Here is a 20719-nt window from a genome sequence, read left to right as displayed (position 1 = left end):
CAAGTGTTGATTAATTTTTCCATTGGCAAATATGAAGATCAAGTTCTATGTGATATTGTGCCTATGGAGGCAAGCCACATTCTTCTTGGAAGGCCTTGGCAGTTTGATAGGCGAGCTCACCATGATGGATTCTCCAACAAGTTCTCTTTTGTCCACAATTCTCGCAAAGTCACACTTGTACCGTTATCACCAAGGGAGGTTTGTGAGGATCAAATAAAAATGAGAGAGAAAAGAGAAAAAGAAGAGCGAGAGCTTAAGAAAAAGAAAGAGTGTGTGAAAAAGAAAATACTTGATTTTGAGGACAAAATTCAAAAGAAAAGAGAGAATGAGGAAAAGAAAGAGAGAAAAATAGAAAATTTATTTACAAGAGGAAGTGAGGTGAAGAAAGCTTATTTGACAAGGCAGCCTATATTTCTTCTTTTGAGCAAGGAAACTTGCTTGGAATCTAACCCTAACTCCTTGCCTAGTGATGTTGTTGTTATTTTACAGGATTTTGAGGATGTGTTTCCCAAGGAAGTACCTCACAGTTTGCCACCAATGAGGGGGATTGAACACCAAATAGACCTTATTCCTGGCGCTTCTCTGCCCAATAGGCCAGCTTATAGGAGCAATCCTCAAGAAACAAAGGAGATACAAAATCAAGTGGAGGAGTTATTGCAAAAAGGATGGGTTAGAGAAAGTTTAAGTCCTTGTGCTGTACCCATAATTTTGGTGCCTAAAAAGGATGGATCATAGAGGATGTGCACTGACTGTAGAGCAATCAACAACATCACAATTCGGTATAGACATCCTATCCCTAGACTTGATGATTTGCTTGATGAATTGCATGGTGCTTGCTTCTTTTCTAAAATTGATTTGAAAAGTGGGTACCATCAAATTAGGATAAGGGAAGGGGATGAATGGAAAATAGCTTTCAAAACCAAATATGGATTGTATGAATGGTTGGTAATGCCTTTTGGGTTAACTAATGCACCAAGTACTTTTATGAGGCTTATGAACCATGTCTTACGAGAATTTCTTGGAAAATTTGTGGTAGTATACTTTGATGATATTTTGGTATATTCCAAGAGTTTTGTTGAGCATCTTGCACATCTCCAATCTGTCTTGCATGTCCTTAGAAAGGAAAAACTATATGCTAACTTAGAAAAATGTTCTTTTTGCACTACTCATGTGGTTTTTCTTGGTTTTGTCATAAGTTCTAAAGGAGTGCAGGTTGATGAAGGGAAAGTCAAGGCCATTAGAGATTGGCCAACTCCTAAAACTGTGAGTGAGGTTAGGAGCTTCCATGGGTTGGCAAGTTTCTATAGGAGGTTTGTGAAGGACTTCAGCACAGTGGCAACACCTCTAAATGAAATTGTTAAGAAAAACATGGGTTTTAGATGGGGAGAGAATCAAGAAAAGGCATTTCAAACACTTAAGGATAAACTCACACATGCACCCATTCTTGCTTTACCTGATTTTTCCAAATCTTTTGAAATTGAATGTGATGCATCTCATGTGGGTATTGGGGCTATTTTACTTCAAGATGATCATCCCATCGCATATTTTAGTGAGAAACTAAGTGGCGTCACTCTCAACTATTCCACTTATGATATAGAATTGTATGCACTTGTTAGAGCATTACAAACATGACAGCATTATCTTTTGTCTAAAGAATTTGTCATTCATAGTGATCATGAATCTTTGAAGTATTTGAAAGGGCAAGGGAAGCTCAACAAAAGGCATGCCAAATGGGTCGAATTTCTTGAACAATTTCCTTATGTGATTAAGCATAAGCAAGGAAAGGTAAACGTTGTAGCAGATGCACTTTCAAGAAGGTATAACTTGTTAGCTACACTTGAAACTAAATTGCTTGGCTTTGAACATCTTAAGGAATTGTATATACATGATAATGAGTTTTCCCAATTATATGCTGCGTGTGAAAAGAAATCACAAAATGGGTTTGCTAGGCATGACAACTACTTGTTTAAGAATAACAGACTTTGTGTGCCTAGAGGATCCATGCGTAAATTGCTAGTTAGGGAAGCACATGAGGGGGGTTTAATGGGACACTTTGGGGTTCAAAAGACCTTAGAAATGCTGCTTGAACATTTTTATTGGCCACACATGAAACACGATGTGCAGAAATTTTGTGCACAATGCATTGTGTGTAGAAAAGCAAAATCTAAGACATTACCTCATGGACTTTACACGCCTTTGCCTATTCCTAATTTTCCTTGGATTGACTTGTCTATGGATTTTGTTTTAGGGCTACCACGTACTCAAAAAGGTAAGGACTCCATTTTTGTGGTAGTTGATAGATTCTCCAAGATGGCACACTTTATACCTTGCCACAAAGTGGATGATGCAACTCATGTGACAGATTTGTTTTTCAAAGAGGTGGTAAGACTTCATAGCATGCCTAGGAGCATTGTTTCAGATCGTGACACCAAATTTTTAAGCCATTTTTGGAGGACCTTATGGAACAAGCTGGGAACAAAGCTTCTTTTCTCCACCACATGCCACCCACAAACTGACGGCCAGACTGAGGTGGTAAATAGGACACTTTCTACTCTTCTTAGAGCAATTATTAAGAAGAACATTAAGTCTTGGGAATAATGTTTACCTCATGTTGAATTTGCTTATAATAGGGCAGTCCATTCTACTACTCAATTTTCTCCTTTTGAGATTGTTTATGGGTTCAATCCACTAACACCTCTTGATTTGCTTCCTTTACCTAACACTTCTTCTTTAGTTCACAAGGATGGAAAAACAAAGGCAGAATATGTGAAGAAGCTTCATGAGCAAGTTAAAGCTCAAATTGAGAAGAAAATAGAGCAATATGCAAATCGAGCCAATAAAGGGAGAAAAAGAGTGGTCCTTGAACCCGGTGATTGGGTGTGGGTTCATATGAGGAAGGAACGGTTTCCAACCCAAAGGAAATCAAAGCTTCAACCAAGAGGAGATGGACCATTCCAAGTGTTGGAAAGAATTAATGACAATGCTTACAAAATTGATTTGCCCGGTGAGTATGGTGTTAGTGCAACATTTAATATGGCTGATTTGAGTCCTTTTGATGTAGGAGATGAAGACCTAAATTCGAGGACGAATTTACCTAAAGAAGGAGGGAATGATGTGAGCCAAGAAGAGGCATTGAAGGGAATTGGGGGACCCATGATAAGGTCCAAGACAAAGAGAATGAAGCAAGCTTTGGAAAGCTTAATAATGAGGCTCAAGGAAAAGGAGGATCAATGCACAATGGAGGCAACAACTAAGTGGATCACATTCCTTCAATTTGAAAGTGAAATTGGACCAACATGAGGACCATTTTCGTGTGCATGCATGGGGGGTTTTTCTAAAGTGACTTTTGATGTCCTTTGTGGGTTTTTAATGCATTTTTGAAAGTTCCTAAGCTAGTATAACAAATACCATGCATGCATGGTTGCATTAAGCTAGTATTAGGGATTAGTGGTTGCATTAGTGGATAATAAAACCCATGCATGCAAGCATGATATTTATTGCATAATTAGTGCATAGGGGATCTTAAGGGATGTTAAATAGGAGAACTTTTGTATGACAAATCATGTAAGTTTGAATGAAAATTTGAGTTTATCTTTTGTGAGAGCTTCCTTCTTGTTCTTAGGCAAAGAACTAATTTCGATCTTTTCAAGGCAACTTGTGGCGATCAAAACTCCATGACTTATCACTCACCTTCTCATCTTGCTTGAGTGTGGCGTCAATACCCTTCCCTAAGCTGAATTTCAAGGCGATCCATTTACAAGGTTTCTTTATCAATCGTTGCCCACACAACGTCCGAGGTTAGAAGAGGAATACGGTAGAAGATCAAGAGGCCTTTCTAGAAGGTAAAACTAGTAATTTTTCCCTTCCGCATCATACTAGTTATTTTTGGAAATAATACCAAATACAAGAGGCTTACGATTCTAGTATTTTGAATTTATTTTCGATGTAGTGTTCTTATGTTTATTTCTTTTCCTTGTGATTTGATTGTTCCTTTCGGTTAACCTAAAGTTATTTTAGGAAATTAAATATTAGCTTTCCATAAAAGGTTTTGTCTAGTCGGTGGTAGTTGCTCCCATATCCAAGAAGGTCATGTGCCTCGCTACGTCAGTACTGGGAACCAATTATGGAAATTAATATTTAATGGAATTAATAACTTAGGTGATTTGGATCAAACGTGTTAAGTTCCGCAGGAGATCCAAGTCTAAACCTAAAAGAACAAATAAATTAAGTTTTGGATCAAACGTGTTAAGTTCCGCAGGCGATCCAAAATTTAATTTAAAAGAACACATGGTAGCTAGGAAAATGTTCAGACCTTTGTACAAAATTTTTGTACAGTGGAACCTCTAGGTTTTCCGAGTAGCAACCAACAGTACCCTCTTGGAGCCGGTCAGCTGACGATTGGTGTCAGACAGCGGCAATCACCCGTATTGTGGGTCGCCGATTGATGGAAAGAACAAAACATCAGTGCCCGCATTTTACCTTTTGTCGCCTTATGCTAGCCGAAAGCCATATGCTGCACGGCATGTGTCTTGCTCTCCTAGTGCAGTTGTGCCCCTTCGACCCTCGGCCCCTTGGGCGGCTGATGGCTGCTTGATGGTCGGCTGATGGCTACTTGATGGTCGGCGCTCGGTCAACGCCAAGGGTTCGGTCAGCGCCTCATTTCTTCTGGCCTCTTGGGCTTCTTCCACATTTATGTACTCGTTGGCCTTCTTTAGCATGTGGTCGAAGTCCCTGGGCGGCTTCTTGATGAGCGATCGGAAGAAATCTCCCTCGACAATTGTCTCGGATGAGATCGAGGGTATGTCTATGACTACTTGATTAAAATGCTATATGTAGGCCCAGAGCATTTCTTTCGATCCTTGCTTTAGAGAGAAGAGATTGACACTCGTCTTTTAATAGCGTTAGCTGCTGGCGAAGTGATGTAAGAATGCAGCTCGAAAGTCCTTGAAGTTGTGTATAGATTCATCCGGCAATCGTTTAAACCAATGCTGCGCTAAGCCGGAAAGAGTAGTGAGAAAGACTCGGTACTTCACTCCATTCGTATACTAGTGCAGTGTGGCTTCATTATCGAACCTATCCAGATGATCGTCTGGCTCGGTCGATCCGTTGTATGCCCCGATCACCAGTGGGCTATAGTGTCTAGGTAGAGGGTCTTGTAAGATCTCCACAAAGAACAATCGATTGATTCGTTTAGGCGACGCGTTGCTTCGGGTCGCCTTGCCCTTTCATGCATCCCGAATGGGAGCATCATCCGAAGACGAATCCTGTTCTTGATTCGTCTGAGCTATTTCTGAGGGGGTTTGGAATAAGGCGCGATGGAAGGGGATCGGAGCGGGCGGCGCTTCCTCTTGTGTGCCAGTCGGCCTTCTATTTTGCCCCCATACAGAGATTTGCTTCGTTCGATCTTCCTGCCCCGCTCGTCTCCTGGCCACCGATGTTGCAGGTTGTGACGCTTGCCGATCGACTAACGCCTGTTGTTGCTACTGCTCAATCATTTTGGCCGCTCGAGCTTGAACGAGCATGTCGAGCTCTTCTTGGGTGAGCGTCACGGTGGTGAGTCGTCCAACGTCCTCCATCTTCTAGGCTCGGATGCAGGCTACGTTCCCACAAACGACACCAAATATGATCTTGTCCAAAAGTTTATGAGATGGAAAGCCGGAGATGTGGTGCTCCCACTGACTCGCCTGTTGACTCCGCTCAGACCTGCAATACAAACTACGTTAGTGCCGAGCCAGGGAAGGGGTCCCCGGCGTTGGCTCTCCGACGCTCAAGTCAGTCATCGACGATGAAGTATAAGGCAGAGCAAGAAGACTGTAGCGCAAACAGTGAATATTGCATATCTCCATCGATGCTTGGACCCCCCTTTATATAGAGCTCCGGTAGCGTGCATGCACGCTCTCAAAGTTGTCCCTGAAAAGACTTGTCAGTAAAGTATCATTAACACAGTACCTTAACGGGCCGAGCATATCTCTGAAGTGACAATGGAAGCTTCAGCCGTACAATCTTCTGGCTGTCCATGCCTGGTGTTGGCGGCACCAACTCCCAAAAGGATGTCGATGGATATCAGCGTACTGTACTGCTAGGCCGAACGGGTTGGCCGCTCGGCCAGACTTTCACCACTTTGGTGTCCCTTCTGGTCGGCCAAAACCTTGCTACTCCTGTGTGTGTCCACTCGACCGAAGTTCCACTCTACCACTACTGAGACCTGCTGCCAGGCCGAGCGGGGTAGCCACTCGGCCGAAGTTTCATCTGCAAATGCCGAATCCTGGTGCCTTGCCAAGTGGGGAAGCCGCTCGGACGACTTCTGTACCTTGTCTTCATTGAACGTCGGTCGTTTGACTTCTACCTGTGTCGAAGGCAACGGTGGATTGGAGCCTTCTCCCCGATCGGGGTATGCTTCTCTCGACCGGCCGATGCCATCAACGCGTTGACCGCCTTGACTTTGACCTCTATCGTGACAGCGGGATGGGGCACCTTCATTATCATCGTATCAGAATCTAAGTTGATATTTTTGATAATCTTTATGAGTGCTTTTAAATTTATTCTATTAATTGATGGAAAATTTACGAATTTAAAGTGTTGGATATTAATTAAAAAATTTTAAAAAATAAATTAAAAAATAATAATAATAAGGTGCTCCCATTTCGACGCAATTTTCATCCTTCCTAAGTAAAGAACAAAGAATTCCTCCCTAATTTCTATCCAAGTAAACACACATCATCAAAGGAAAACAAATAAGAGTAAAGCCTTCAAATCAAAGCAACTAACGCAACACAAATCCCCCCTGCTACAGCCTCGGCGACTCGCCAGGATCTCGTCTCCCCATCGGATCTCCGCCCATTCCAATGCGCCCAGGCCCTTCTGCTTCCTCATTTTAGCCGTTTCTCCGATCGACGAGCCCTTCTCCTCATGGCGTCCTGGCTCAAGGTCGCCGAAGGTACGCCTACCCTTTTCTCTGTTTCCTGCCTTTTATTTCCCCGAGATCTGTTTCTTTGTAGCAAGGTTTTGTTGCCTTGCACTGGATCACTTATTTACATGTTATTTTCTTGTGAGTACCGATCGAAGCCCCATTGAATCTGAGGTATCATCGCTTTGTTTTGCGTATCTGCATTGGGTGTTACCGCGTTAACAACTCCGTTTGGGAACACAAGATATAAGAGCGATTCTATGTTTATTTTGTGTTTTTTCGTATACTTGCAACCGTATTTTCTCATTTAGGCGCTGAAAATTCTTCTTCCATCCAGAAATGTGAGACCAGTCATCCGAAGTTGGAATTTGTTACAGCGTAAATGAAATTTAATTTTTATTGCGATTCAAAGGATTGATTTGAATTGTATTGTCTTTCTTTATTTATATTGTTATGAGAATACCTTAGTACTGAGGCAATGGTCTGATACAAAGTTGCTGAGAGAGAGATTGTATACTTGTATGTGGCATTTTCTACTTCCACTTTGAACTTTCATAACTAGGGTAGCAAAAAATAACAAAAATATTCAACCACCATAAACCAAGTAATACATAGATTTACATGGACAAACCTTTGACGGGTAAAAAAACAGGGTAGGGCAGTTGAAATAATAAATAGGTGTGTGAAAATAATAATAAAAGTCCGTTTGGAGTCAATGGTGGGCTCTGGGATTATGCATAATGACCCAATTCCTCCGTTGCCACCACAAATCTCTCAAAGATTCTTGTAATTTAAAGTTGTACCACATACATCACATCATGAGTTTTTCGGGGCAGGAACAATAGATTTTGGGTTATAAGCTCTCACGCCGCTTTGTGAGTCCTTTGCACCCGACACAACAAAATTTGGGTCACAAACTCAAACAGTTAGGATGGATCATTAGTAACATAAGAATGCTGAAAAATTCAAAAGCCAACTATTAGTAGAGCTGAAATTTGAGTCCGCAAATGAATGTAGTGACAAAAAAATCACCTAACAAATTGCAATTTTTGATACACGAGAAATTGTTACTACTGAAAGAAAGATTTTGCTGTTGTGATACTAAATTTTGAAAAGACACTAAGTAATATTAGATGATTTAAGCTTCAAGGATTACATAAACAAATTATTACTTTTTCTTCCAAATCATCACTGTTAAGCCAACTCTCCTGTTTCGTAGACTATACAATTTGTTCTTTGTCATTTTTCTTATTAAAATTCACTTTGCAAGTCATATTGTTCCATCCTAATGTGAAGTGTGCTAACACATTTAAACAGATTTGTTTGAAGTTGTGGATAGAAGAGCAAAACTTGTTGTTAGCGAGTTGGCCGATGAACAATCTAGCTCTCAAGGTTTAGGTAGTAATTCTTTTTATCCTTAACCTCTGGAGCAATATGTTTGGTGCTCATACTTTTTTCTTTTCTTTTTTCATTTTTCTTTTCTTGTTTCTTGCAATCTTTTGAACTGAGGTTGATGCACTTCTTTTATTTTCATTTTTAGGAGTGACACGTGAGCAGAAAGCATTAAATGCTGAAGGTGTTTATTCGAATCGGAGAAAATCAAAAGATAAGGTTGGCGTGCAGTCCTTTACTTTTTACGTTTTCTAATTGTAATTTGTGTATCAGACAAGGTCACTGTGCTCTATGCAGGGCCAGTCAAAACCATCCATCATTGAAAATCCTACAAATGCTAGGGTTGATAATCAACAGGAAAGTAACGATAAACCAGCATCATATGCAGAGTCTGATGAACCAACAAACCATCAATCTGAGCATCCTATAGATGTTGGAGTTAATGACAAGGCTGAATCAAGCAAAGAATCTCTTTCAGAGACCAGTAAGGATCCTCTTGTTTTGGAGATAAAAACTGGTCAGGAGGGACAGAATGATGATAATATGGTGGAAGTTCAACCCAATGAAGATAATATGGAATCTTCAGCTTCCTTTGTGAATGAAGACGTTGCCACTTCAATTATGAAAAATAGCATTGAATTGTCTTCCTCCCCTTTGTTAGAAGACAAGGAGATTGAATCTATCAGCAATGGTCATGCTTTAGATGATAATTCAAATGCCAACAACATGGTAAATGAGGAGACATCTTTGACTCCTGAAAAAGAGAGATCAGGATCTGAAAAACTTGAAAGAGAAAATGCTGTTAATGCTGCAGAAAATGAGAGAGAAATTTCAAAGTCTACTCCAAGCATGAACAAGCAGCAAGAGAATCTAAGTGATTCTCATGTAAAGGTTCAAGACCAGCTAGATGAGGTACATATTTGACACTGGCATATCATATGTATGCTTTCCTGATTGATTGCCTACTCTTTGTTTCCTGTTTTCTTCCTCTTTAGACTTTTCATTTCATTTCCTTCTTGGTTTGTTTACAGGCTCAAGGACTGCTCAAAAGTGCAGTTAAAACTGGTCAATCAAAAGAGGCTCGATTAGCTAGGGTAAGAATGATTTTGACTAGCTTACCATTATTAATTTGTTAAAAAAGGAACACTATATAAAATATTGCAGAAAGTGCAGAGCTTATTTGAATGCATTATAAAACAGCAGGCATCAAGGAAAACTAGTTTAGTACATTATTTTGGTACCTGATAGTTTTAGTTGCTTTACAGAATTGTCGCTGTATATGTCAATGACTCAGTGCTTGTAATTAATCATGTCAGTTGTGTTTGTACTCGAGAAACAGGAAGTTCCACATGAATATCTACAAGTACTTGTAAGCAGAGTATAAATAAGCTTAAGTACCTTTGTTACTGCTTCTGATGTAGTCAATAAGCCAACTAGGAAAACCTATTTGCCCCTTTAACAGAAGCCCACCATTGAGAATGAGCTTGCTACTGGCAGTGACAATAATTTCTCGTCATCTATATGAATAAGCTACAATGCTTATAAGAATCTGCATGACATGAATTAAGATATATATATATGTTCTTGGTAATACTGGCCTTTCCTGCCAGAATACTTCTAAGAAAAGATAATTTTAATGCAAAATCAATTGTCAAGTGGGAAGACAATGTTTTTAATTGGAACAGCTAAACTGGTAAATAAGCTAAGGGTTCTGGTTAAAAAATAATGTCCAAAGTTGAAATTAGGCCCTTTTCTGACAGAAGATTAGGCAATATGATTCTGGCAATCTGGTGTTAGGATTGAGAGTGGGAAATTTTCATATCTGGAGTAGGGCATAATGCTTCAAGTGACATCTTTGGTACAAATAATATGAGGCATCATCCTATCTTTGCTTATTTCTTCTTAAGCTAGCTAGATTTTACCTTCTGGTTGATTGGACCATTTTACTTGATTACAGGTTTGTGCTGGTCTTTCGACCCGCCTTCAAGAGTACAAGGCTGAGAACAAGCAGCTGGAAGAACTTCTTGTTTCTGAGGTAAGCTACGTTTTTATGCCCCTTATATATTATATATTATACAGTTGTAGTAATCAAGCTTTTTGTTCTACCAATTATCTGGCATTTCTCACTTTTAACCACAATTTTATATGTTGATCAGAGGGAATTGAATAGTTCTTATGAAGCTCACATAAAGCAACTGCAGCAAGATTTATCATTATCAAAAACGGAAGCGGCAAGAGTTGAAGCAAATATGTCAGATGCTCTAGCTGCAAAAAATTCTGAAATTGAGACTCTTGTGAATTCACTGGATGCTCTAAAGAAAGAAGCTGCTGCTTCCGAAGGAACATTGGCATCCTTGCAGGTAAAAAATAAAATCACACTCCATTTCTTAAAGCAAAGTTACGAATCTGATTGTCTATATGACAGTTGCATCCTGTCAGAGCTGTATGAGCCATGAGTGCATCAACGACTTTAAAGAAAGTTACTGAAGATATCAACTTTGAAACTTCAATTGTTATGTGTTCACATCTACCCTCCATTTAACTTGTGTAGTCCTCTCATTTCTAATACCCAGATCATATGTTAGGTAGAGTTTATTTAGTTTTCCTTGTTGGTTTTATCTGCCATCGAACTCTATAATTTCTTATAATTCTAATATCTTCATCATTTAATATTCTTTTAGTTATGTTGTTTGGTCTTCCTTTTGTTCTTCATACCGTTAACTTTAGTTTATTGAACTTATATAACTTCGAAATTTGATTATTTTTATTCAGCTATTAGAACTAGATTTTGTTGCTCGTATATAATGATACTTTTCTTGTTTTATCTCTCCAGGTATCCTGCACAACCATCTCAACTTTAGTTCCTAGTAATTTATTAGATGTTTTCCTTACTGTAGGACCAAATGTAGTTCTACTTCTTAACCCAGGAACTGACATACACAATTGAATTCATATTGGTTTTGTTATTGCTCAAGACACAAGTTTGTTTGCAAGAAATTACATGTCCTTTTTATTTGTAGCAGAATGACATGGATACTATGAGAAGGGGCCGTGAATTAACTGAGACTCGCGTCATACAGGTAATATTGGATACTGAATGGTATTGCTCTTCTATGAATTGGCATTGCTGTCTCATAATTTTAGATTATTACACTCTCAAACTCAGCTGTGAAAACTTTTGTTTGACAGGCTTTGCGTGAAGAGATTGCTTCTGCTGAACGTCGAGCTGAAGAAGAGCGTGCTGCACACAATGCTACTAAAATGGTAGAGTAGTACAACCTAGAGGTATCTTTTACAGGTCCTTTTTATCTTGCTTCTGACTGTTGTCAAAATGAACAGGCAGCGGTAGAAAGAGAAGTAGAACTAGAGCATCGAGCTGTTGAGTCATCTAATGCTCTAGCTAGAATCCAGGTAGTTTTTATGCGCTATACATCTGTTTTGCCGATTATCTACACCTTAGTATCTTTCTTGTTCCTTTTTCTACTAAATTTCACGAATGACATTTTCCTTACTGTGCCACCTGTCAGAATGCAGCATTAACAAAGTATTGACATCATATTTCTTAAAATGACATGGAGTATTTATCTTTTTCAGACTCTAGAATTCGGCATGTGAGCTCTAAATTTATTTTCTAAAATATATGGTTTTACTCGAGAGTAATGTTCCACCAATTGCTCTCACAATCTAACACATTTTGGGTCTCATTGTTGAGTCAGTGAAAGCAAATATCACTTTTTACTCCTAAATGATTCATGTTTCTGAAGAAAATCTCAGTTGACTAACGTATACAAAAAAGTTATTCAAGCTTCAGCATAAACATTCTATTGATTAACCAAAGTCTTCTTATTTCAATGTATTAGAAATCTGATGTTTTCACTTTGTTTAATCTTATTTTATTTGTTAATATTTAGAGAGCAGCTGAGGAAAGTACATCAAGAGCTGCAGAGCTGGAGCATAAATTAGCTTTGCTTGAGGTGAGATAGACCGTTGCTAAATTTAGATGGTTTTGACTTGGAAAAAAAAATCAAATAATATATATAATACACTTTTAACAGGTAGAAAATTCTTCTCTGAACCAAGAGCTACAAGATCTTGAAGCTCGTAACCGACGCGAGCAAAAGAAGTCTTCTGAAGAAGCTAATCAAATCCTTCAAGTAATATATATATATATATTCCTTTTTCAATCAGTTGACTTCATGCATAAAACTAACTACAGTTGATGTATCAGTAGAAACTAGAAAAGATTAATTCTAAACAATGCCTGAGATTGCTTTATCCATTTTCCATTTATTCATGAATGTGTATGTACGGGGGTTGATTCCCAGCGGGTGCAGAATGCCCCACTGGTTACCTCAACCCCTCCTTGCATGTGTTGGGTGAAGCCCCCGTGATTTATCTCCTTTCTAGACCGTAGGGGTCACCTTGGAAGGCCGCCAAGTTGACAGTTTCACCTTTGCTACCAATGAATGTGTATGTAGTACATAAGGAATAGGTTTAATTGAAGATCACATATACTTTTCTGGCCTCTGGCTATGTTGTTTGCACAGTGAGCATTCACAGATTTGTAGAAGGTCACAATTTTCAATTCTCAAGAATTCCTACATATGGTTTATATCTTTGTAAGACTTGTCAGATGACTTGCCCTTTGCTCATTGGCCACCTTTTAAGCACTATCCATTAGTCTCAGAAGAGGTCAATACCTTCACGCAGTTTCATCCACCTTAACCTTTATTTTTCTCCATGGTTAAATTTATGTAGGATCCTTTATAGGTGGCATTCAAGATTCTTCAGTTTATTTAGCAGGATAAGATCCTCGTAGCATATCTTAAATAGTTGGAATTCATGGCTTGTTTTCAGGATTCTTCAGTCTTCATTGTGCAAAACCGTTAAGTTTCTTGTAAAAATGAGCTTTTGACCATATTATTTACACCCTTAATCAACAAATTCAATATTAAAAGAAATTGTTTATTTTCACTTTCTTTTAGTTATAGTAATAGCAGTACAAGTTTAGCATTGAGGTTACTACAGAAGTAGTAAAGCTACTGATGAAGGTTAAATAATCTTCGTCTCGTGTTTTTCAAACTTAAGATGCAGGCATGGCAGGAAGAAGTGGACCGTGCACGTCGAGGACAAAGAGACGCAGAGAACAAGATTAGCTACTTAGAGGTGCTTTCCCGATTCTTGACTTTGTTGCTACTACTCTAGACACAGCATTACCATGCTTCACAACTCCAAGATGTTAAGGCTTATATAAGTGGAACTCTATTCTTGTCTATCACCTGAATTTCCAATGCAACATTATCATGGTAATTATGGTTTGACAGGCTGAGTTACAGAAGATGAGAGTAGAGATGGCTGGGATAAAAAGGGACTCAGAACACTATTCAAGACAGGTTTGTAGATTTTGTTTTCTCGCTTCATGTCTTTGATCGTTTCCTTTTCCATTCGCGTATATGTGGATTGTTAATCTTGGCCAAGCCACTTAATCCTCATAGTGGTAACTTAAGGATTATAAGCAAGATAACCCGATTTGTGACCTATCTCAGCGTTGAATATCTCATTGCAACCAGATTTATCACCTTAGTTTCTTTTGAAGAAATAGTCATCTTCATCTTGTTGTGTCACACTTGGATTACAAAGAACAAATAAGCTACAATGGTCTTAGATACTTTGTCATTCTCTCCGTGCAAAATATCTTTCTTTACTTTAGTTAACAAATTATGTGCTCCTGCTGATTGCTTCTAAAATTGTTCTGGCATATATTTTGCAGGAACATATGGAACTTGAGAAACGATATCGTGAATTGACTGATTTGCTGGTAAGTTACTCGTTACATACTAATAGGGATACAGGCTGCATTAGTTCTTTGCTTGTGGGTATTTCCATCTCATGAATGTTTCTGCAGTATCATAAGCAAACACAATTAGAAACCATGACGAGTGAAAAAGCAGCTTTGGAGTTCCAATTAATAAAGGAACAAAAACACCTTCAAGAATTACAGGTCATAATTCACATACTAACATCTTTCTGTTAAAAACTACTAGTCTCCTTAGAAAGTTCATTATCACCTCACATGTAATAATGATCTCTATTCGATAGATAGAAGCAGAAAGGAGTCGGGTTGCCAACAGAGCTTCTACATCATGGGAAGAAGATACTGACATAAAAGCTTTGGAGTAAGATAACTTCATTTTATGATCCTTTTCTTTTCCTAATACACCAAACGGTAATCTTGATGTCTGTAATTGACAATAAATTCTGCATCAAAATGCTAGAATAGTTGTGACAATTTTATGTTATCTACCTGACTTAGCGGGAAGAATGGTACCCCTACAAAATGATATCCAGTACTACCTCACAAGAAGTATTTATTTTGTGTACTTCAACTTGTAGCATATGTAAATGTAAGGTTTACTTTAACCAAAGAAATTGCTATTGCTATTTCTGTAAAGGTCCTTCAACATGTCGTTCCATTTCCTTCATTGTTCGTAATGGTTGAAGCTCCACCAAACTGTTGCAACTAATGGGTGTTTTGCAGGCCTCTTCCCTTGTACCATCGACACATGATTGGTGCACACAAACAGGTGAATCTCCTATTTCATATCCTTTCCTCATCTCCTTCCCCCCACTAGATACCTTTTCCTAATGTGCAAATATGCTCTCAGTTGCAAAGAGCTGCAAAAATTTTAGATTCAGGAGCTGTCCGTGCCACAAGATTTTTGTGGCGGTATCCAACTGCTCGAGTCATCCTGCTATGCTATCTGGTCAGGATTGTCATATATGCCTTTCTAAATGAAATTTAATTGTGCACGACTCAAAAACATCTAATGCATTTGGCACAATGGAATTTTTGCAGGTATTTGTGCATCTCTTCTTGATGTACTTGTTGCATCACCTTCAGGTTGGAACACCCGCTCCATATTCATTCTTGTTTCCTCGACAATATCTTCTTGCTGTGCTGTGTTAATAGCATGTCGGTGTAGTCTTTACAAATAAACTTCTAAATTCCTCTCTAATGTATAGGAACAAGCAGACAGAGATGCTGCCAAAGAAGTTGCTGCTTCTATGGGACTCAAATCAAGCTTGGCTTGAGGTGGAGTTTAGTTTCAGGTTTACATGGTCTCCAATGTCGAGTCGGTTCCATAAATTACTCTTCATTTCCCCCTTTTGTCTTCTTATTAAATGTAAATGCTATATTTTTTTCTTGCAAATCATTTTTTTTCAATAACCATGACAATGCATTCACCTCAAACTCTTGATTGGTATTTACAAATCATGAGAATGGAAATGTTAGTATGAGTTCGATATCCAACTAGCTTGTTCTTTCAGCTTGTCTGATTTCCTGATTGTGTATAGTCGCTCACTTGTATGGAACTTTTTTTTTTTTAAAAAAAACTTGTTTAGTCACAATTATTGTTCAAGAAGCAGAAGCTACTGTTAATGCATTTAAAGATTAACGAAAATGTGAAATAAAAATAAGGAAAACAGCAAGTAAACAGGCATCGACAGAGGCGAGCTCCGTGGGGTGATGCAAGGAGCATTGGCGATGCCACAGGCATCGACAGGGGAACCTTCTTGCCAGGCGGCTCTTGGGCGTGCGGAAAACTCATGGGCACCAAAACTGTGAGTAATTCCAATTCCACACTGCCATCATAATATATCCATTCAAGTCAAGCTAAAATCTTTCCTTTATAATTACATGGAAAAAAAAGAGTATGATTAAGATTAAAAACATTTTAAAGCAAATCATCCTCCCAAAACACAGATTGAAGGAGAACGACACATGATATTTTTCAGTAAACATCACACTTTGTCGTCATGGAACCACCACCTGGTCTCCTTGGGAGATCGGCCATTCCGACAGGTCTTCACATACCGATCGTTATCAGGCGGTCGTTGCTGCAGCCACAGGACAGATTTCAGTATCAATGTCATGAAACATGTGAATGCTTAGTAATTTAATGTGCAAGAGTGTGTGTAGAGAGACCTTCACGGTTGAACTGGATAACATGGACAAAATGCTGACGCACACGGAGCTTACAGTCATTGCCGGAGACCAGGAGTCATACAAGATGTCTGTTAAAGGCACCAAATGAGAATGTTAACAGAATACAACTTTCGGAAACTATCTCATGATGTTCTTCTCCCATTCGCAAATGTGAACAAATGATATTAACCCAAGGATTTATGGGGAAAAAAATACAGCAAGGCCTCAGAATTCAGTCTATTATGAAACAATTCCATTGTTATTCCAATGGAATTTGATTTTGGTTTGGTAAGAAAAAGAACTGAGATTTTTAGATTTCTTGTGAAGTTTAGATACCAAGCAGATACTTCATTTTAGTAATGCAATATGCATCTGTAGAGTGAAGGAACCATGCATTTTCAATATACTCGTCTTGTAGATCAACAAGTGGATCTTTACGAACATACATATTCTTGTAGTTCTTATTTCTAACTTGATAAAGAATAAGTTCTTTGTGTGTACATCTTGCTTGAGAAAACTAGGCTGTTTCGTAAGTTAGACTAAGATCACTCACACCATCACTTGCTATATATTAAGATTATTTATCGCCATGCAGGTTTTCTTTACTGAAAACAACTATATGAACTAGCAATAAGAAGATGAAGATGAAGATGAAGATGATACCAAAAATAGCGGATTGGATAGGACGTCAAGTGATTTTTAGTTAGTTATATAAATTGGTGTAGTTTTAGTAACTGATATAGCCTTGAATAGAGTTCAATAAAAGCATAAGAGTCCTGTAGTAGACTACAAATAGTTGGGAGTAAACACGACTTGATGATATTCATGATATTGTTTTCAGTTGATGTCACTATATAGTCTTCTAATCCAAATAGTTTGTAGAATCGCGATCCTACGCAGAATTGATTGAGGGTCAGGATCGGTCAAGATCGGATCGTAGAATCGTATGATCCTACCAAAAACCCTTAAAATCTTATCATACATAATCAATAATTAGAAAAAATACCTAAAAACTCATTTACATATAAATAGATAACTAATTTTGCATATATATGCAATCATTTACACTCAACACCTCATATTACATTACTATATGTACAAATTTAAATTAACTAGTAATTTAACTACCATTCTCGCACAGTAGTGATATTTATATTTTCATATCATAAAATGAAATAATATAAAATTTCTATTAACATAATAATAATAACACATTCAACCTCAAAAATATTTCCTTAGTTTATAAGATGATCTAATTTAAAGGTCAACAAAGCACCTAACGTACATAACAGAAGCTATTGAATCTTTTGATTCAAATATGAACGTCGAAAATAATCTTCTAAAGACTTGTTGATGCCACACAATACACAATAGGCATCCAAAAACTATCATTTTGGAGAAAAGAAATGACAGAATATTATTGATCAAAAACTAACTCAAACATAATTAAATATATGTTTAAATAATTTAAAACCCTAATAAGATGAAAAAAAGATAATAAAAAAAGATAAAATCTTCTGGGTCTCCGAAAAGGATTTAAATGATATTTTTGTTGTTTGAAATAAGGTGGTTAAGGATAAACTTTGAAATTTATTAAAGATCTCTGAACGAGCTTTGATTTGATATATTATAGGCCCCGTGGTTCAATCCGAGTCAAAAGTTGACCTCTCAACGCTTCCACCGATCCTATTCCGATTATGCTCCGATCCTATTACGATCCTACTAATTTTGTTCCGATTCTACCAATCCTACCGATCCTACTACAAAAATTGATTCTGCACGATCCTAGGTCGATTTGTCCTTCTGGATCCTACCTACAATCCAAGATCACGATTTTACAAGCATGAGCCAGGACTATGAGAAAGGAAACATTGAACAGAGTAGAACAAAAAAATTAAGGAGCCGGTTTTGTGACAGAGAATTCAAGCAAGAAAAAGGATACTGATTAAAGGACAATCTAAATTCAGTTGATGGCCATATAGAACGCTATCATAACAAGAACCAAAAATAGCTATCATAACAAGAACCAAATATAAAATAACTCTGAAAGAGTATCGAAAAGCTAGCATAGAGACAACCTAATATCTATCACACAATTTGGAAGGTAAAACACTAGTCTTGCAATTTGCAATGGAATAGTATCCGGTAAACTTTATGATTACAGTAAATCATAAGATGGTATGGATAAGCAATGCGAAACTATAACCAACACACCCTTTAAATAAGAGTAAGATTAAAGAAGACTTATTAGCAACTATGAAAAATGATAAAATTTATTTAAATATAAAGGAACCGCGTAAGAGGATTCATATAGCCAACTTGTTGGTGTTGTATGAGTTAAGATCACTATTGTTTTGACTCAAGCAATGTGAATTACCTAAACAAATATGGCCGTTGCTGTAGATGTGCGGATGAAGAGGCGCAGGGTGCAAAAATATGACCTGAAATTAAACCCCAATCAATCAAAACCCTAATTAACCTATCTCAGAAAGAAGTTTTGCCCCCCAAATGCGTCTCACTTGCGGTGATTCCATGGGATAATGCTCCGGGAAATCAACCTGCAGCTGGTACTTCTCGTTCGTGTACAGCGTCCCGGGCGCTCCGATCACATCAACCACCCACCTTTGGGGGAGAAAAAAGAAGGCAGACATCAAGTCAACTACCAAAAATCAGAAGCGAAAGGGATGCGAAGACCAAGCGGCAACAACCTTTGGAGGTTATCGGAGACCTTGTGCTTGAATCCCGCCGGAGGGCTGACTTGCCACTCCACCAGCTCTTTCTGGAGCCTGTTGCAGGCGATCTTGCCCAGGACCTGCGATCGAAAATCAACCATCGGAAAAGGAATCTAACCAGCGATGGAGGAACGGAGGGAGACAGAAAAAAAAGGAAGTACCTTGCGCGATGCGGCGGAGGAGCTGGTCATGCTTCGACAGGCGGCGGGCGGGCGACGGCGGCGGAGGCGGCTGCAGCAGCAGCAGCAGCAGCAGCGAAGAGGACGCAGAGGGAATTGAGAAAAAACAAGGCGTCGTTTATGTGTTCTAATATAAACAAAATTTGTCCCCTTCCTGCGCTGGACTTTTTTTTGGGACGATATTGACCCTGTACTTGCAGTTATTTTTTTACTGACATTTTCATAAATTTAGACAGGGCAAATAAAATAATCATTAATTAATTACTTCCAAAAAAATATATTTAAATAACAACGGATCCATTGACTAATAATTATTCATTACAAGTTAATCACAGTTTATTAATCCAATTATTCCTTCATGACCTACTTAATTCTCAATCCTTCGTGACCTACTTTACGTGATTTGTGTGTGAAGCTTCCCTTCGCGTTAGTTTTTCTTCGTGAGTTGCTTGTGCTTTTGATAATGGAGATGCTAAAAGAATAATGAACTTTTGCCATGAGTAAAGACAAGTTGCACAAAATGCTCATTAGCTACCAAGCATATGTTAATGTTTAGTTTAGTGATAAGTGAATTCGATTTAGATCAAGATCTCTAGCTAATTGAATTGTGAGGAGTTTAAGTTTGTATGACGATTGATAATAATTTTACATTCGATATGAGTGCCACTGCCACACATGAATATTTGGTGGATGAGATTAAAAGGAAATAAAAGTAAAAGGTGATGAAATAGAGTGGGCAACACACTTTGTGAGGCATCTCAACAAGTTGGATAGTGCTGTATGTTTGGTAGGTATTTTGGATTAGTGAGTGAGGTCTGACTAGGAAAGAGCTACAATGAGAGTAAAGATGGGATCCTTGTGTTCATATGTATGTTTGTGAACTAAGTCCATATACAAAATTGCCCCTTTGAAGTTGTTTAACTGGTTTTAGACATTGTTTTATTAGACATTCTAATTAAATAGTTATACTTTAGTTTTGAGTGTCCCATCCTAAAAACACTCCTATAGAAAAACAAAAGAAGACAGTCATATTTCTTATTACGTCTTTAAAAATTTGATGTCACCGCATAGCTACACTATTTTGATTAGGCGTGCTATGCAAGACATAGCACTCACCACACGCGGAAGGTAATTCGTAAAAAAATTAAAACCTTATTTGTCTAATCCATTATATTGGCTATAGTACTCACCACCAAATCGAATATGATAAAAATACATATGTGCATTCTAAGATGTCGTAGTAAACAATCCATATACGTCCGAATATATTAGTTTCATCAAACTTTAATTTTAAAACGGTCTACGAAAGTTTGTCAAATGTTTAACAAATCTTAATAACATAATATCAGAATGAATTGAGATAATAATACGTTAAATAATTTTTATTTAAGACATGTCTAAATTGAATTATGTGTTCAATCTAGTGCACTAGATCTATTGGATCTGACAGAAGTTATCCCAATCAAACATGAGCTAGTTTGACCAAAACCTAGTATTAAGTTGTTTGGATTAATCTTTTTTA

The 20719-nt window shown here is 38.0% G+C and overlaps 2 protein-coding genes across 4 annotated transcripts; one reads left to right on the top strand and one right to left on the bottom strand.

Moving 5' to 3' along the window:
* Positions 1-6738: 6738 nt before the first annotated feature.
* Positions 6739-16377, top strand: LOC122001530 (golgin-84-like). Of its 3 annotated transcripts, none has more exons than XM_042556318.1 (21): positions 6740-6937; positions 8225-8305; positions 8448-8518; positions 8597-9211; positions 9331-9393; positions 10257-10334; positions 10456-10659; positions 11323-11379; positions 11489-11563; positions 11639-11710; positions 12211-12273; positions 12355-12453; positions 13388-13465; positions 13624-13692; positions 14070-14117; positions 14205-14300; positions 14399-14475; positions 14838-14883; positions 14965-15063; positions 15156-15200; positions 15323-16377. In XM_042556318.1, exons 1-21 carry the CDS (start codon positions 6910-6912, stop codon positions 15389-15391), a joined length of 2133 nt encoding a protein of 710 aa, XP_042412252.1. In that variant the 5' UTR covers positions 6740-6909; the 3' UTR covers positions 15392-16377. The 3 variants fall into 3 exon arrangements, 2 of the variants coding, with proteins under 2 accessions (XP_042412252.1, XP_042412251.1); XM_042556317.1 differs by having other exon boundaries at positions 11320-11379; XR_006117396.1 differs by lacking the exons at positions 15156-15200; positions 15323-16377 and having other exon boundaries at positions 6739-6937; positions 11320-11379; positions 14403-14475; positions 14965-15059.
* Positions 15928-19336, bottom strand: LOC122001532 (probable ubiquitin-conjugating enzyme E2 16). The gene is made up of 6 exons (XM_042556319.1): positions 19180-19336; positions 18995-19098; positions 18806-18908; positions 18664-18727; positions 16287-16375; positions 15928-16198 (listed from the first exon to the last, which is right to left on the bottom strand). Exons 1-6 carry the CDS (start codon positions 19207-19209, stop codon positions 16103-16105), a joined length of 486 nt encoding a protein of 161 aa, XP_042412253.1. The 5' UTR covers positions 19210-19336; the 3' UTR covers positions 15928-16102.
* Positions 19337-20719: the final 1383 nt, after the last annotated feature.

This window comes from Zingiber officinale, chromosome 7A, assembly GCF_018446385.1.
Source record: "Zingiber officinale cultivar Zhangliang chromosome 7A, Zo_v1.1, whole genome shotgun sequence".
In the NCBI taxonomy this organism is placed as follows: domain Eukaryota; kingdom Viridiplantae; phylum Streptophyta; class Magnoliopsida; order Zingiberales; family Zingiberaceae; genus Zingiber; species Zingiber officinale.
This window is presented reverse-complemented; position numbering and strand designations above follow the sequence as displayed.